Source organism: Eubalaena glacialis, chromosome 16 (assembly GCF_028564815.1).
Source record: "Eubalaena glacialis isolate mEubGla1 chromosome 16, mEubGla1.1.hap2.+ XY, whole genome shotgun sequence".
NCBI lineage: Eukaryota > Metazoa > Chordata > Mammalia > Artiodactyla > Balaenidae > Eubalaena > Eubalaena glacialis.
In genome coordinates, this window is record NC_083731.1 from 86,511,415 (window position 1) to 86,530,062 (window position 18,648).

The window sequence follows — 18,648 nt, forward strand, 5'->3', positions numbered from 1 at the left end:
TATGAAGACATAGCAATAGAGAAGCCCAGAGAGAAAAATCAGAAAAAGTTAACAGAGCCTCACTTTGCTCTGGTACAATATTAAGCATTCTAATTTTCATAAACTTAGAGTTTCAAAAGAAAGAAGATAAAAGAATAATATTTGAAGAAATAATGGTTGAAAGTGTCAAATTTGATGAAAACTGTAAACTCACAGATCTAAGAGTCTCAACAATCTCTTCTCAAGAAGAAAAAACCTAAAGAAAGACACAGAAATGTTCTTCATAACCAAATTGCTGAACATAAGTGATCAAGAGAATAATCTTTAAATCAGCCAGATAAAAAACAAGCATTACATACAGAAGATAAATCTAAGAATAAAAGCAGATTTCTCATTGGAAACCATGCAGCATAGAGGACAATGGAATATCTTTAAAGATCTGAAAGAAAAGAAATCCATTAACCCAAAATTCTATACCCAGCAAAAATGTCTTTTGAAAATTAAGGTGAAATAAAAACTAATTCAAACCAAGAAAACAGAAAATTCATCACCAGAAGACCTGTAATACTTGTAATGTTAGAGGAAGCTCTTCAGGCAAAAGAAGAAATATACCAGAAAGAGATCTGGGTCTGTCCAAAGCAATGTAAAGCAACAGAAGTGTTAATTATGTGGGCATTCATAAGAGACCCTCCCACCCCATTTTCAATCATGTTAACAGACATTTGGCTATTTAAAGCAAAATGTATTATAGGGCTTATAACTACAGCACAGTATAGATTGATAACTCTAGGTATCTATCTATAGTTACAGGTAGGTATCTATAGCACAATGAATGGGAGGGAGGAACTGGAGTATATTATTATTTGAATTTTATGATACATTGCATATGTTTACAGTAAATTTTTAAAGAACAACTTTAAAAAAACAAGAAAACAAGAAAGGTATAACTAGTAAGCCAATAGTGGAGATAAAAGAAAATCTTAAAAAATATTCAGTTAATCCAAAAGAAGTCAAGAAATGAGGTAAAGAGGAAGAATAAATGCAACAAATAGAAAAAAATAGGAAGATGGTAGATTTAAATCCAGCCATATTTACAATTACATTGACTACAGGTGTTCTAAATACTCCAGTTAAAAGGCAGAGACTGTCAGATTAAAAAATCAAGACACAACTATATGATTTCCACAAAAAAACCTACTTTAAATATAAAGACACCAATAGGTCAAAAGGAAAAAGATGAAAAAGGTTTACCATGTAGATTCTAATCAAAAGAAAGCTGGAGTGGCTATATTAATTACACAAATAACAGCCTTTAGAAAAAGAAATATGGCTAATAACGAAGATGGACATTTCTTCATTTTAAAGGGGTTAATTTATCAATAACACATTAGATTCCTAAATATGTAAAGTGTCTAATAACATAGCTTATTAGAACTTATTAGAAATGAAGCAGAATTTGATACAATTAAATGACAAATTAAGTAAATTGACAATGACAGTCAAAGTTTTAAATACTCCTTTCTGTAGTTGATAGAAACTATAGATGAAAATTCAGAAAGGGTATAGAAGATTTGAACACTTTTATAACAAACTGGCCCTAACTGACATTTATAGAAAACTACCCAACAACAGCAGAGTACGCCTTCTTCTCAAATGAATATGGGACATTCACCAAAATAGACCACATACTGGGCAATAAAACAAGTCTTAATAAATTCAGAAGGATGAAAATCATATAGAATATATTCTCTGATCCCAGGAATTTAAACTAGAAACGAATAACAGCAATAGATTAGGGAAAACCTCACATATTTTAAAATTAAAGAACATGCTTCTAAATACACTGTTGAATCGAAGGATTGGATCAATTAGAAAAATTAAGTCATGATTTGGTAGATCTGTTCCAATCTATGTGTCTCAATAATGACTTCTTTGTAGGTAACTTTCGTTTTTAAATAGTTTATGACTTACCAGAAGTTTGCAAAATTAGTTTTGTGTACCCTTCACCCAGCTTCCCCCACAGTGGTACCTTAATAATTGCAGTACGTTATCAAAGCCAGGAAAATGACATTGCACAATACTAACTCAGATACAGACTGAAAGCTCTTTTTAATAGAGTCTTGTTTCCTATGTAGATTTTCACGTCACTGCCACCTATTACTCTGGGAATCTTTGAACAGTGTTGCAGTCAGGAGAGCCTGCTTAGGTATCCACAACTCTACACAATTTCTCAGACAGGTGATATTTTCAATATAAAGGTAAGCAGAAGATTATTGCAGGTCTTTCATCTCAACTTCCCTCCAAAAGGTACTTTTGTCTCTTCCCTTTCTGCTGCTTTAGGAAAAATAATCAAAAAACACAAGGAATGCAGCCCTATGCCATGTTTTTATGTACTCTACCCAACATTCCATGAATCCTGAGGTTTTCCAATTTGGTAGTAGCTTTGTTTTTGAACCAGTTTCTTACATTCTTTCCTAAAATCTGCTTTACTCCAGGAAATTTGAGTCACAGGCCAAATATGTTTTTTCCACATTCTTTTCTTCTCTAGTCCTTTATCTGTTAGTCTTCCTGGCAAGCATGAAAAAAAACAAACAAAAAAAAACTGGTATATTTAGAATTGAATGAACAAAGACTTGTTTTTGTTATTGTTCTATCATTTCCTAACCAATGTGCACCCTTGTTTGATTGATCCCATAGATTTTATATTGAAATTTCCTTTAAGAAAATTGTGCAGGCATACCTTGTTTTATTTCACTTTGTAGATACTATGTTTCTTACAAATTGAAGGTTTGTGGCAATGCTGCATTGTCAGATGATGGTTAGCATTTTAATTAATGTGTACATTGTTTTTTTAGACATAATGCTATTGTACACTTAATAGACTACAGTGTAGTGTAAATATAACTTTTATATGTACTGGGAAACTAAAAAATTCATGTGACTCACTTTATTGCAATATTTGCTTTATTGTGGCGGTCTGGAACCAAACCTGCAGTATCTCTGAGGTGTGCCTGTATATGGGGTATTAAAAATTATTTCAACTAGAGTCAGGGTGTAGATGTAAAGGTACAGGGTGTATCATGTAAAATATGGTATTAAATTATATTTAAAGTACTATAATTTAAAGATTGAAAGTATTTTTATTATTTCTTTAAAAAAATTCCTTCTGGTTCTCTTTTGCTGGATAATTTAAGTCTTTATATGTTTTTATAATAAATATACTATCTTTGAGTTCTACACATTTATATTTAATAAATTTGTTTTTCAAATAATATCATACTGTAATTTCACAGTCATTTCTTTTAAGAGGAGAATAAAGAAATAGAAATTTTCAGTCTCCAGGAAGACATTTTAGCTTTGTAACTGTGTTTCACCCAGCAAATATACTTTATAATGTCACATATTTTTAGATTTAGACCAGGGTACTATCTTGATTTTCTTGCTTTGTTTTCTTTTAGGTGCTTTGGATTCAATGTATAAATGCTTTGGTCCATTCCTTCATTCTCTTCTGGTTGCCCACAAAAATGCTGGAACATGGTAATAGCTTCATTGTTTCAAATATTCAGCAAAGAACATGTTATTCTCAACGTGTGGGGGGTGTGTGTCAGTGTTTCTTTGTGTATGTGTGTGTGTGTGTCTCTACAGAAAGAACTGAAGAACGAAAATAGGATTAAAAATATATTTAGATATGTATTCACCTAAATCTAATAGTATAATCTAAATAACAGTGTAGTTTGAACATTTAACAGATGGCCTTTAGAGACCATTCTCTTTGCCTCTGACATGTATAAATTGTGAATTAGTGCTTTTATTGTTAATTTTTAATAAATATTTGAGATACTATGTGCTTTGTGATAGAAAGCACAACAGTTCTAATGGGTCATAGATGCCCTCTGTTAGTTTGAAATTTATGTCTACTTTATGTATTGTTTTCATTTCTCAAACTATATGCTTCAATTTAAACTGTAACACAAGTCCAACGGGATTATATAGAAATTTAACCTTCTATTTCATTATTGGACTAAGTCTCCTTTTCCTGACATACAATTTTCAAAATAACATTATGTGTGAAGTTTTTTGCCAAACTAGTTTTTGTATAGTCCATCCAGAAGTAGGAGATATATTTATCAAGTATGTTACTGGTGTGTAATGTGCTCATAGCCACAAATTAAGGTGTGAAATATAATTATTTTCCTTTAACCAGCTTTAATTTTTATTGGATATTATTAGCAACATGTCCTAATCTTGGACATCTTTTTTTATTTGAGTTTTGGTTGTGTGTGTTTATGTTCATTTGTATTTAAAAGAGTAAATCTGCCATTATATTGCAAAAGGCTTTCCTTTTAAAACAAATGGGCAGGGCTTCCCTGGTGGCGCAGTGGTTGAGAATCTGCCTGCCAATTCAGGGTACACGGGTTCAAGCCCTGGTCCAGGAAGATCCCACATGCCGTGGAGCACCTGAGCCCGTGCACCACAGCTACTGAGCCTGCGTGCTAGAGCCCACGAGCCACAACTACTGAAGCATGCGCGCCTAGAGCCTGTGCTCCGCAACAAGAGAAGCCACAGCAATGAGAAGCCCGCGCACCGCAACGAAGAGTAGCCCCCGCTCGCCGCAACTAGAGAAAGCCCGCACGCAGCAACAGACCCAATGCAGCCAAAAACAAATTAATTAACTAATTTAAAAAAAACAACAAATAGGCAAAATTTTCAAATGATAACAACTAATATAGCAAAGTCACACATTTACAAAGAGTCAGTTCCACTTCCAGAATGGCAGTGTCAGGAGCTCCTTGGATGTGCTCCTTACCCCCCAAAAAACAAAACAGCAAAACTATAAAAACACAACTCTGTAAATTCTCTGAAAATTATCCAGAAGACAAGGAAGAAACATTTATTCATCAATCTACTAAAACTCAGTAAGAACATCAAGAATCTGTGGCATTTGAGCCACGACCCACTCCTTCCCTGCCCCATCATAGCCTGGCTGGATGGAAGCTCCACTTCAGGCAGGTGTGGGCAGGAATACGGTACTACTGCTGCCCTCGGTTCTCAATCAAGGGTTACCATCTCACAGGAAGGGCAGGCCACGAGCATTTCTCATCCCTTCCAACTCTGGATTGAAGAGGCCAGATTTCTGAAGGGTGTGGCCAGGAAGCTAGAGCTCCATTTTTCCAGCCAACTTATATTCATAGGACAGAGTTTCAACCCTATGCATGACAGGCCAAGAGTACTGGGGCCCTGGTCACTCTCACCACAACTCACTTGTAGGGCAGAGAATCTCCAAGAGATTTATGGGAGAATCAAGCCAAGGAGACTGGTGGCCTTGTGCTAGACCACTAGCACATCAGCACTGGGTCTGGGACTTCCCTGGTGGTGCCATGGTTAAGAATCTGCCTGCCATTTCAGGGGACATGGGTTCGATCCCTGGTCCGGGAGGATCCCACACGCCACGGAGAAACTAAGCCCCTGCACCACAACTACTGAGCCTGCGCTCTAGAGCCTGTGAGCCACAACTACTGAGCCCACGCCCCTAGAGCCCGTGCTCCGCAAGAGAAGCCACCACAATGAGAAGCACACGCACTGCAATGAAGAGTAGCCCCCGCTCGCCGCAGCTAGAGAAAGCCCACCTGCAGCAACGAAGACCCAGTGCAGCCAAAAATAAATCAAAAAAAAAAAAAAAAGTACTGGGTGTAAGGTTTTGCCTATTATGAGAGGAAAAAGAGCTCCAAAGCTCTTCTCCAAAGAAAATGACGTTATTAGAAACAGTGGGGGGAAGTTCAAATCTAAGGATACTCTCAAAAACAATAACCCTTCTTCATTAAGAGCAACAAGTTAATCATAGGCCAGCTAATTTACCAGAGAGAACCAGAGAAAGAGACAGATAAAAAGAGCCCTCCTGAGGTGAGAACAAACCTCAAAGACTAGTCTCAAAACTGTCTCTGCCTGAATTTAACTGGATCAGACTGATGTGCAATTTATGCCCCAGGGTATCATTAAAAGCAATAGAGCAATCTGCCAATAATTATTGGAGCCTAACGCCTGGTGTAATGTCAAGAGTCAGATAGCTTAACAGAGAAATCAGGGGGAAAGACAGTCAAGAAAGTCCTGCTGTGGACTTCCGTGGTGGTTCAGTGGTTAAGAGTCTGCCTGCCAATGCAGGGGACACGGGTTCCATCCCTGGTCCGGGAAGATCCCACATGCCGTGGAGCAACTAAGCCCGTGTGCCACAACTACTGAGCCTGCATGCTCTAGAGCCCTCATGCTGCAACTACTGAGCCCACATGCTGCAACTACTGAAGCCTGTGCACCCTAGAGCCCCTGCTCCGCAACAAGAGAAGCCACCGCAATGAGAGGCCCGCACACTGCAATGAAGAGTACCCCCTGCTCGCCACAACTAGAGAAAGCCTGCACGCAGCTACGAAGACCCAGCACAACCAAAAATAAATAAATAATAATAATTTTTAAAAAAGAGAGTCCCACTAAAATCAAGGCAACTGTGTGCTTGCTCAAGGCTGCACTTTCCAAGGAGCAACACTGAGGTTTCACACTATGGGGGAAATAGATTTCACTAAAAAAGCCTAGCCAAATCATGAAACAAATAAACATGCTTCAACAATAAGTACAAGCCTTAAAGGAGGAGGAGAGGAAACAGTATTCAGAGCAGCTATAATATATTATGTAAAATGTCTAGTTTTTAACTACAGAAAAAAAAAATGAAACATGCAAAGAAACAGAACTGTGTGACCCATACACAGGAGAAAAAAGCAGGCAACAGAAACTGCCTGTGAGAGGGCCCAGATGTCAGATTTCACAAAGAGTTTGAAGTAGCTGTTATAAATATGTCCAAAGAACTAAAAGAAACCATGCTTGAAGGTATGAAGGCAATGGCACATCAAATAGAGATTATCAATAAAGAGATAGGAATTATAATAAAGAACCAAATGAAAATCCTGGAGTTAAAAAGTACCAAAGTGAAAAATGTGTTAAAGAGGCTCAGCAGTAGATTTGAACTAGAAGAAAAAAGGGTAGCAAACTTGAAGTTAGATCAATAGAGAATACGTAATTTGAAGACCAGAGAAAAAAGTAGAGTGAAGAAAATTTAACAGAGCCTCAGAGAATGTGAGAATCCTTTAAACACACCAACATAAGCACAATGGGAGTACCAGAACTAGAGGAGAAAAACAGTGAAGCAGGAAAAAATTCAAGGAAATAATAGCTGAAAAGTGTCAAATTAGCTGAGAAACATTAAGCCACACATCCAAGAAACCCAATTAACTCCAAGTGAGATAAATACTAAGAGATTCACACCCAGACACACTGAAGCAAAAATGTTGAAAGCCAAAATTGATGGAAAAATATTGAAAGCAGCAAAAGAAAAATGACTCATCCATACAAAGGAACTCCAATGAGAATAACAGATGATTTCTTTCTGGAAAAGATGGAGGCCAGAATATAGTGGGATGACACAAATGCTGAAAGAAAAAAAAAGAAAACACCTGTCAGCCAAGAATCTTAGCTCAGCAAAATAATCTTTCAAAAATGAAGGCAAAATAAAGATATTACCAGATAAACAGAAAAATGAGAGAATTTGATGCTAGAATACACACCTTTATAAGAGATACTAAAGGAAGTTCTTCAGGTTAAAAGCAAGTAAACCCAGACAAAAATTTGAGTCCATCAAAACCACAAAGAGCACTGGTAGAGGAAATGATGTATTTATACATGACAGTGTAAATGCATACTTTGTCTTCTGTCTTTTCATACCTGATTTTAAAAGCAATTTAATAAAACAATATAGATGTAAAATCTTCAACAAAATATCAACATGCCAAATTTAGCAATACATAAAAGGATTATAAACAATAACCAAGTGGGATTTATCCCAAGAATGCAAGGTTGGCTTACCATCCTAAAATAAACTGATGTAATACATCATAGCAATAGAGTAAAGGACAGAAATGACATGATCGTCTCAGTAGATTCAGAAAAGGAATTTGACAAAAGCCAATACTCCTTCGTGATGAAAACTCTCAACAAACTAGGAATAAAATGGAGCTTCCTCAACCAGATCAAGGACATCTACAAAAAACCCATAGTTAACATTATGCTTAGTGGTGAAAGACTGAATGCTCTCCCCCTAAAATCAAGAACAAGACAAAGATATTATTTCTAACATTTCTATTCATCATTGTGCTGGAAATTCTAGCTAGTACAACTGGGCAAGAAAATACAGTAGTTGTCATACAGGTTAGGAAGGAAGAAGTAAAATGATCTCTCTTTGCATATGACATTTTATAAATATATATATACTAGAGAGTCTACTAAAAAACCATTAGTACTAATAAATTAAGTAAAGTGTCAGGATACAAGATCAGTATACACAAAAATCTATTTCTATAAAATAAAAATAATAAAACTGAAGGTGAGATTAAGAAAACAACTCTACTTACAATTGCATCAAAATGAATAAAATAAAAGATGATACAAATAGATGGAGAGATATACCATGTTCTTGGATTGGAAGAATCAACATTGTGAAAATGACTCTACTACACAAAGCAATCTACAGATTCAATGCAATCCCTATCAAACTACCACTGGCATTTTTCACAGAACTAGAACAAAAAATTTCACAATTTGTATGGAAACACAAAAGACCCCGAATAGCCAAAGCAATCTTGAGAACGAAAAATGGAGCTGGAGGAATCAGGCTCCCTGACTTCAGACTATATTACAAAGCTACAGTAATCAAGACAGTTTGGTACTGGCACAAAAACAGAAACATAGGTCAATGGAACAGGATAGAAAGCCCAGAGATAAACCCACGCACATATGGTCACCTTATCTTTGATAAAGGAGGCAAGCATATACAGTGGAGAAAAGACAGCCTCTTCAATAAGTGGTGCTGGGAAAACTGGACAGGTACATGTAAAAGTATGAAATTAGAACACTCCCTGACACCATACACAAAAATAAACTCAAAATGGATTAAAGACCTAAGTGTAAGGCCAGACACTATCAAACTCTTAGAGGAAAACATAGGCAGAACACTCTATGACATAAATCACAGCAAGATCCTTTTTGACCCAGCTCCTAGAGAAATGGAAATAAAAACACAAATAAACAAATGGGACCTAATGAAACTTAAAAGCTTTTGCACAGCAAAGGAAACCATAAACAAGACCAAAAGACAACCCTCAGAATGGGAGAAAATATTTGCAAATGAAGCAACTGACAAAGGATTAATCTCCAAGATTTACAAGCAGCTCATGCAGCTCAATAACAAAAAAACAAACAACCCAATCCAAAAATGGGCAGAAGACCTAAATAGACATTTCTCCAAAGAAGATATACAGATTGCCAACAGACACATGAAAGAATGCTCAACATCATTAATCATTAGAGAAATGCAAATCAAAACAACAATGAGATATCATCTCACACCAGTCAGAATGGCCATCATCAAAAAATCTAGAAACAATAAATGCTGGAGAGGGTGTGGTGAAAAGGGAACACTCTTGCACTGTTGATGGGAATGTAAATTGATACAGCCACTATGGAGAACAGTATGGAGGTTCCTTAAAAAACTAAAAATAGAACTACCATATGTCCCAGCAATCCCACTACTGGGCATATACCCTGAGAAAACCATAATTCAAAAAGAGTCATGTACCAAAATGTTCATTGCAGCTCTATTTACAATAGCCAGGACATGGAAGCAACCTAAGTGTCCATCATTGGATGAATGGATAAAGAAGATGTGGCACATATATACAATGGAATATTACTCAGCCATAAAAAGAAATGAAATGGAGGTATTTGTAGTGAGGTGGATGGAGTTAGAGTCTGTCATACAGAGTGAAGTAAGTCAGAAAGAGAAAAACAAATACAGTATGCTAACACATATACATAGAATCTAAGGAAAAAAAAAAAAAGGTCATGAAGAACCTAGTGGCAAGACGGGAATAAAGACACAGACCTACTAGAGAATGGACTTGAGGATATGGGGAGGGGGAGGGGTAAGATGTGACAGGGTGAGAGAGTGGCATGGACGTATATACACTACCAAATGTAAAATAGATAGCTAGTGGGAAGCAGCCGCATAGCACAGGGAGATCAGCTCGGTGCTTTGTGACCACCTAGAGGGGTGGGATAGGGAGGGTGGGAAGGAGGGAGATGCAAGAGGGAAGAGATATGGGGACATATGTATATGTATAACTGATTCACTTTGTTATAAAGCAGAAACTAACACACCATTGTAAAGCAATTATACTCCAATAAAGATGTTTTAAAATAAATAAATAAATAAAATAAAAATAAAACATAAAAAAAAAAAGAAAAAGGATAGTGAAAAGCCGATGAAATCCAAGTAAGTCTGCAGTTTAGTTAATAGCATTTACCAATGTTAATCCATTAGTTTCGACAATGGTACTACAGTTTACGTAAGATGTTATAGGAACTCTCTGTACCATTTTTGGGGCAACATTTCAGTAAGTCTAAAAATAATTTCAAAATAAAAAATTTAAAAAAATAAAATACGTATGAATAAATTTAACAAAAGAAGTGTAAAATTCATACTTTGAAAATTACAACATATTGTTGAAAGAAATTAAAGAAGGCTTAAGTGAATGTAAAGACATCCCATGTTTATGAATTAGAAGACAATATTGTTAAACTGGCAATACTCCTCAAATCAGTTTAAAGGTCCAATGCAATTCTTCTCTAAGTCCCAGCTGACTTCTTTGCAGAGATGTACAAGCTGATTCTAAAATTGATATGGAAATGCAAGGGACCCAGAATAGCCAAAACCTTGTCAAAGAAGACCAAGTTGGAAGACTCACACTTCTTGATTTCAAAACCTACTGCATAGCTACAGTAAGACAGTGGTACTGGCATAAAGATAGAAATACATAGCTAAATGAATAAAATTGAGAAAGAAGCCTTCAAATTTATTATCAATTGATATTTACAAGGGTGCCGATGCCATTAACTGGGAGGCAGGGAAGAACAGTCTTTTCAACAAATGCTTCTGAGACAACTGGATATCTATGTGCAAAAGAGTGAATTTGGGCTCCTACCTCACATCAAACTCACAGATGAAGTCAAAATGGATCATAGAACTAAATGTAAGAGCAAATAAACCTCTTAGAAGAAAGTATTGCATTAAATTTTTCTGACCTGGGTTAGGCAAAGACTTCTTGGATACAACACCAAAAATAGAAGCAACACAAGAATAAATAACTAAATTTTACTTCATCAAAATAAAAAACTTTTGTGCATCAAAAGATACCATCAAGAAAGTGAAAATATTGAATACAACCCACAGAATGGAGCAAAGCATTTGCAAGTTATGAATAACAAAGGATTTGTATCCAGAGTATGTAGAGAACATTTACAACTCAACAAAAAAAGACTATGACCCAATTTTTAAAAATGTGCAAAGGATTTTAATAGACATTTCTCCAAAAAGATATACAAATAACTAATAAACATATGCTCAACATCATTAATATTTAAACAAAAGCAAATTAAAACCACAACGAGATACTACTTCACACCCATTAAAATGGCTCAAATCAAAATGACAGATATCAACAAGCATTGACAAGGAAGTGGGGAAATTGGAACCCTCATGCACTGCTGACCGGAATGTAACATGGTGCAGCTGCTTTGGGAAACAGTCTGGCATTTCCTTTAATGGTTAAGTATAGAGTTACCATATGATCCAGGAATCCCACTCCTAGGTATATGTCCAAGGGAAATGAAAATCTATGTCCACACAAAAACTTGTAAACCAGTGTTCATAGCAGCATTATTCATAGTAGCCCAAGTGCTCATTATCAATGAATGGGTAAATAAAATGTGCTATATCCATATAATGGAATAGTGTTTGTTAATAGAAAGAAATAAAGTACTGATTGTGCTACAACAGTGACACATCTTGAAAACATTATACTAAGTAAGAGAATCCAGTCACAAGGAGCATATATTGTGTGAGTCCATTTATATGAAATGTCCAGAACAGACAAATATATAGGAATAGAAAGTAGATTAGTGGTTGCCTAGGGCTGGGAGAATGAAGGGACACCTAAGGGGTCCAGGGTTTCTTTTTGAGGGTAATGACAAAGTGTTCTAAAATTGATTATGGTGATAGTTAACTCTGTCAAAATACTAAAAGCCATTGAATTGTACATTTTAAATGTGTGGATTGTATGATATGTAAATTATATCTCAATAAAGCTGTTTTTAAAAGTTAATGAAATATAAATGGCAAAAAATATAAGAAAGATACACAACATCTCAGTAATCAGGCAATGAGAAGACATCTAATGCCACCATACTGGCAAAGTTCATATACCTGATAATATCTGTGGAGTGACCAGGTGTCCCATCCACTGCATACAGGTTTATGTCAGTTTTGTAGAAGTTATAATAAGCATATATATTTTTTTGGGATACATACCTATTTGCTAAAATTATAAAATAAAGCATGAGAATGATTAACACACACATTTTTAAAAAAAGGTAATGAAGACAACTTTGTAATATACCAAGTAGTCCAGAGAAAAGAAGGCTCAATATACAATAAGTAGAATATATTTGGGAATCATAGATTATCTTCAGAATATATAAAGGAATATAAACGGTTGTGGTGAGAATGGGTCCAAATCCAGAACCAGAAATACCACGATTTTATTGAATTTTTTTATTTTGCAGAAGTTATCGTTAAATGACAAGCGTTCAGTCAGCTAGTTCTTTATAAAAATATTCATTTTTTATTTTTTCCTTAAGATTCAAAAATTTTAGTCTTCTTTCAAAAATATTCATTTTTTATTTTTCCTTAAGATTAAAAAATTTCTTTAAAAAATATTTAAAATATTTCAGTCTTCCCTCAACACACCACACACACACAGAAAACACCCTCAGGTTCTCTGTAAGGAATAAACAATTACTGATTATTTGTGCTTCCTGGGTGGGAAGGAGGACTAATTGATAAAATGCTCTTTGCAAATTTCCTTAAAAGTTTATGGGACTGAATTCTTTATCCACATCACCTGGTGTGTTGTTTTGGCACTAATAATACATGTTTAAATTTAATTTAAAGATGCTTTGTACATAATAGGCAAGCAAACAACATAAACACAAAATATCATTCATCACCATGAAGTTATATGACGTGAGGACCTGGGTTTCCAGGCTCCTACTTTGTAAATCCAGACTGAATGCCAACCCTAACTGACCAGGTGTACATAATCTACGTGGTGGTCTTTCCTATGTTTCAACTTGCATCACATGAAACCTATTACTGTAAGACCCTGAAAATAAGAGAGAGTTACATAGGATCATCATCTCCATATCATTTTCTACTAGTGTTTCCAAACTTGTCTGTACACTAGAATCACCAAGAGATTTTTTAAATTCCAAAGCCTGGGCCACACCCCAAACCAGCTGAACCACAATCACTGTGGTTAAGCTACAGGCATCAGTAAGTAGTTTATGAAGTTCTTCTGAAGATTCCAGTGTGCAGACAAGTTTGGGAATTGGCTCTAGTACAGTGCTAAAGAAAAGGAGAAACAGGCAAAGAATGATGATTTTCAGTATTTAAAAAATAGGCATTTAAAAAAAGATTTTAACATGCCTTATATTCTATAGTATTAATTATATTTCTGGTGATTGACAGCTAGTGAAAATATTATATTCTAAAAGGCCATTTAAAAATTATTTGGAATTTGGGATGCCTTTCTCCCTCTTAATTGTAATTGTGTCACTGACCCACTCAGAGACCATTGCTTTTTAGCCTCTTCGGGCTCTCGGAGAATGAGGCGGTCAGGCGCAAGCTGCAGCTGAGTGTCTCCGGTAGCTATGCTAGTAAAGGCTCTCAGGGCAGGAAGGTAGGAAGGCAGGATGGGGGATGGGGCATAGGGGAGAGTCAAGATCTGGGCATGAGATTCCTCACAGAAAGGTCTTGGAAAGATTTTGGTGCCAAAGAAGCCAAATCATGGGGAGGCCATTTACAATTTGGATATATGTAAATCAGGGACTGTAATTTTAAATGTATAATATAATTAACTTTCTTATCAAATAATCTTAAATTAGAAGTTTAATATGAATAAGTTCAGCCCAAAAGTTTTATGGTATATCACTTATCATTTATGACCTCACTAAAATATTATATACTATCTCTTTGTGATTTTATTTTGCATTTTTCTGATGACTAATGACACAGAGTCTCTTTGTGTGGTTGTTTGCCATATGTATACCTTCTTTGAGGAAGTTTATTTTCAAACACTTGGTATTTTTTTTTTTTTTTTTTTTTTGTGAAGGTTCTGTGTTTTTATTGATTAGAATTGTGTACAGTTGTAATCCTTCCATCATACACATAATATACAGTAACTATCAAGTGTCTGATACTAAAATAACTTACTGACAAATTCTAATATTGAACACAATAATTCCATCTCTATTAAAAATAAAAAAAACCACTGAGTATCTTGGAAAATTTAAATTCAGACCGTTATTTAACAATTTGGAAATCTGAGTAATCCAACTTTAAGATGACTTTCTCATTGTTGAAGCTTGCTCTGTCAATGTGTGATTTGGGACTTCCTCTTGTCTGAAGCCATTCCTGCATATGACGTACTTTGGAGGTGGGACCTTGCAATTGTCCTTGCACTGTGCCCTGGTCAGTGTTCTGGACCCAGCCTACTAATCCAAGCTTTTTACCCTCAGCCTGAGTGTACTTGCGGAAAAACACACCTTGCACTTTCCCAAAAACTTCATAATCCACTGATATCAGGGTGTCCCCTTCTGCCATACTCATGCTCAGACCTGGGGCCCGTACAAGGCAGCCGAACGTGCTAAGAAAGGCTATCAGCAGGCCCACTCCCGCTAAGGGGGCAGACACCGGAATCCTGCGGCAGAATGACTTGAGGGCACATCTAGGCGCTCTGTCTTTTGCCAGAGAAGGGCACACCCCAGGATCTGAGACCATCGCTCTGAGAAAAATCCACTTGGTATTTTTTAATCGAATTGTTCTTATGGAATTGCAAGAGTTCTTTCTGGATAAAAGTCCTTTGTCATGTATGAGTTGTAATTTTTTCCCCCTAATCTGTGGCTTCACTATAACTTTCTTAATATTATTTAAATTGGAAGTTTTAAATTTTAAGTCCAACTCACCAAAAATTTTTATGATCTTTGGGGACTTCCCTGGCAGTCCAGTGGTTAAGACTCCGTGCTTGCCCTGCAGGGGCATGGGTTCAACCCCTGGTCAGGGAACTAAGATCCCGCATGCCACACATTGCAGCCAACAAAAAAAAATTTTTTTTATGATCTGTACTTTTCTTTTTCTCCTAAGAAATCTTTGCTCATCCAAGGTTACAAAGACTTAATGCTATTTTCTTTTAAAAGTTCTCTTTTTAAGTTTTTTTTTTTTTACAAATTATTTGTACTGTTTTTTTTTGGTTTTTTAAAAAATTTATTTATTATTTATTTATTATTTATTTTTGGCTGTGTTGGGTCTTCGTTTCTGTGCGAGGGCTTTCTCTAGTTGTGGCAAGCGGGGGCCACTCTTCACCGCGATGCGTGGGCCTCTCACTATCGTGGCCTCCCTTGTTTTATGTTTAGTTTTCTGATCTACTTTGAGTTAATTTTTGTTTATGGTGCGTTGTACAGGTTGACATTCATTTTTTGTGTATGGATGTCCAGTTCCAATATCTTTTGTTGAAAAGATTATGCTTTTCCCATAGAATTACCTTGGCAACTTTGTAAAAAAAAAAAAAAAATCCATTGAAGTTATATGTATGGGTTTATATCTGGAATCTCTATTCTGTCTCATCGATCTATACATTTATAGACCATATTGTTTTGATTACTATACTTCATTTTTAAATCTTTCACCATGTAGTATATCCTCTCTGAAAAAGTTTTGGCTATTCTAGGTCCTTTGAATTTTAATATAAAATTTTAAATCAGCTGTTCAAATTCTAATAAAAATGCTGGGATTTGGGTTGGGGTTGTATTTAATTGTAGATTAATTTGAAGAGAATTGGAGAATTGACATTTTAGCATTATCGAGTCTTCCAGCCCATGGATATAATATATTTCTCCAATTATTCAGGTTTCCTTAATTTCTCTCAAGAATGTTTTGTAGTTTCTGATATACAGTCTTTTTACATCTCTTGCCAAGTTTATCTCTCAATATTCAAGTTTTGAATGGTATTTTAAAATTCAGTAATGGTATTTCTTTAAAAATTTTTTAAATTCATTGTTTGGCCACGCCGTGCGGCACGTGGGATCTTAGTTCCCTGACCAGGGATCGAATGCGCACCCCCTGTAGTGTAGGCACTCAGTCTTAACCACTGGACCGCCAGGGAAGTCCCAATGATGGTGTTTTACAATTTCCTTTTCCAATTTTTCATCATTACCATTTAAAAATTTTTTTAATTAATTTATTTGGCCTTGCCGCATGACATGCGTGCTCTTGAATCGAACCCACGCGCACTGCAGTGGAAGCAGGGAATCTTAACCACTGGACCGCCAGGGAAGTTACTGTTACTGTTTTGAAGTACACTTTTTATAATTACCTTATAGCTTGTGACTTGCTAAATTCACTAATCATTCTCGTAGCTATTTTTTTCTTTATTAGGATTTTCTCTATATACAACCATGTTGTCTGTGAATAAAGAGGTCTGCTTCTTCCTCATTTTTATTGCATTAATGCACAGGCTGGGCCATCCAGTACAGTTTTATTTATTTATTATTATTATTTATTTTATTTATTTATTTTTTGGCTGTGTTGGGTCTTGGTTGCTGTGCGCGGGCTTTCTCTAGTTGCGGCGAGCGGGGACTGCTCTTCATTGCGGTGCGTGGGCTTCTCATTGCGGTGGCCTCTCTTGTTGCGGAGCACAGGCTCTAGGCGCGCGGGCTTCAGTAGTTGTAGCACGCGGGCTCAGTAGTTGTGGCTCGTGGGCTCTAGAGCGCAGGCTCAGTAGTTGTGGTGCACAGGCTTTGTTGCTCCGTGGCACATGGGATCTTCCCGGACCAGGGCTCGAATCTGTGTCTCCTGCATTGGCAGGCGGATTCTTAACCACTGCGCCACCAGGGAAGCCCCAGTTTTATTTATTTTTATTTTTATTTTTTAAATTATTTTTGGCTGCGTTGGGTCTTCGTTGCTGCGTGCGGGCTTTCTCATTGCAGCAGGTGGGGGCTACTCTTCGTTGCGGTGTGCAGGCTTCTCATTGCGGTGGCTTCTCTTGTTGCGGAGCATGGGCTCTAGGTGCGCAGGCTTCAGTAGTTGTGGCACATGGCCTCAGTAGTTGTGGCGTGTGGGCTCAGTAGCTGTGGCTCATGGGCTCTAGAGCGCAGGCTCAGTAGTCGTTGCACACGGGCTTAGATGCTCTACAGCATGTGGGATCTTCCCAGACCAGAGCTTGAACCCATGTCCCCTGCATTGGCAGGCAGATTCTTTTTTTTTTTTTTTAAACATCTTTATTGAAGTATAATTGCTTTACAATGGTGTGTTAGCCTCTGCTTTATAACAAAGTGAATCAGTTATACATATACATATGTTCCCATATCTCTTCCCTCTTGCATCTCCCTCCCTCCCACCCTCCCTATCCCACCCCTCTAGGTGGTCACAAAGCACCGAGCTGATCTCCCTGTGCTATGCGGCTGGCAGGCAGATTCTTAACCACTGCGCCACCAGGGAAGTCCCTACAGTTTTATTTTATTTTTTATTTATTTATTTTTGGCTGCATTGGGTCTTCATTGCTGCGCACGGGCTTTCTCTAGTTGCGGTGAGCGGGGTCTACTCTTTGTTGCAGTGCGCAGTGTTCTCATTGCTGTGGCTTCTCTTCATGGAGCACGGGCTCTAGGCGTGCAGGCTTCAGTAGTTGTGGCACGTGGGCTCAGCAGTTGTGGCTCGTGGGCTCTAGAGCGCAGGCTCAAAGTTGTGGCGCACGGGCTTAGTTGCTCCGCGGCCTGTGGGATCTTCCCGGACCAGGGCTCGAACCCGTGTCCCCTGCATTGGCAGGCGGATTCTTAACCACTGTGCCACCAGGGGAGTCCCTTGAAGTCATTCTTAATTCCTCCTTTCCATTGCATTGGCTCTGCCATCTCATTATATTCAGTCTGGTCACTTCCCACTCACCCACGCCACTGTTGGCACATGGTCTGAACCACTGTCGTATGTCTACACTGCTTCAAAAACCTCTTAAGGAGTTTCCTGCTTCTACCCTTGCCCCTCAGACAGCAACCAAAGTGATGCATTAAAATTATGTCAGCACAAGCACATCAATTTTCTGCCCCAAGCCCTGCAACGGCCATCCATCACATTCAACATAAAAGCCTGCCAGTGGCCCAGAAGACTGACTTGATCTGGATGCCGTACTTTCCTGGTGTCATCTCCTACTCTTCTCCTTCCTTCCTCATCATCCCACTCCAGCCTTTGTGCTCTCCTCACATTGTACCAGGAGTACTCTTGCCCCAGGGCCTTTGCACTGGCTGGCAGCTCTGCCTAGAAAGCGAATCCCTCATACATCTGTGGGGCCCCCTCCTTCACTTCCTTCAAGCCTTTGCCCAAATGTCACCTTCTCAATGAAGCCTACCCTGACCGCTCTCTTGCTACACAACCCTCACCCCTGATTCCAGTTTACTTTTTTATTTGTTCAT

At 37.3% G+C, this 18,648-nt stretch overlaps 1 protein-coding gene and 1 pseudogene across 1 annotated transcript; one reads left to right on the top strand and one right to left on the bottom strand.

Moving 5' to 3' along the window:
• The window catches only part of LOC133076398 (phospholipid-transporting ATPase IB-like), an 84,079-nt pseudogene that overhangs the window by 64,425 nt on the left and 1,006 nt on the right, over positions 1 to 18,648 (top strand).
• On the bottom strand, positions 14,467 to 14,971 carry LOC133076171 (acylphosphatase-1-like). Its single transcript, XM_061170652.1, has one exon. It carries the CDS (start codon positions 14,969 to 14,971, stop codon positions 14,495 to 14,497), a length of 477 nt encoding a protein of 158 aa, XP_061026635.1. The 3' UTR covers positions 14,467 to 14,494.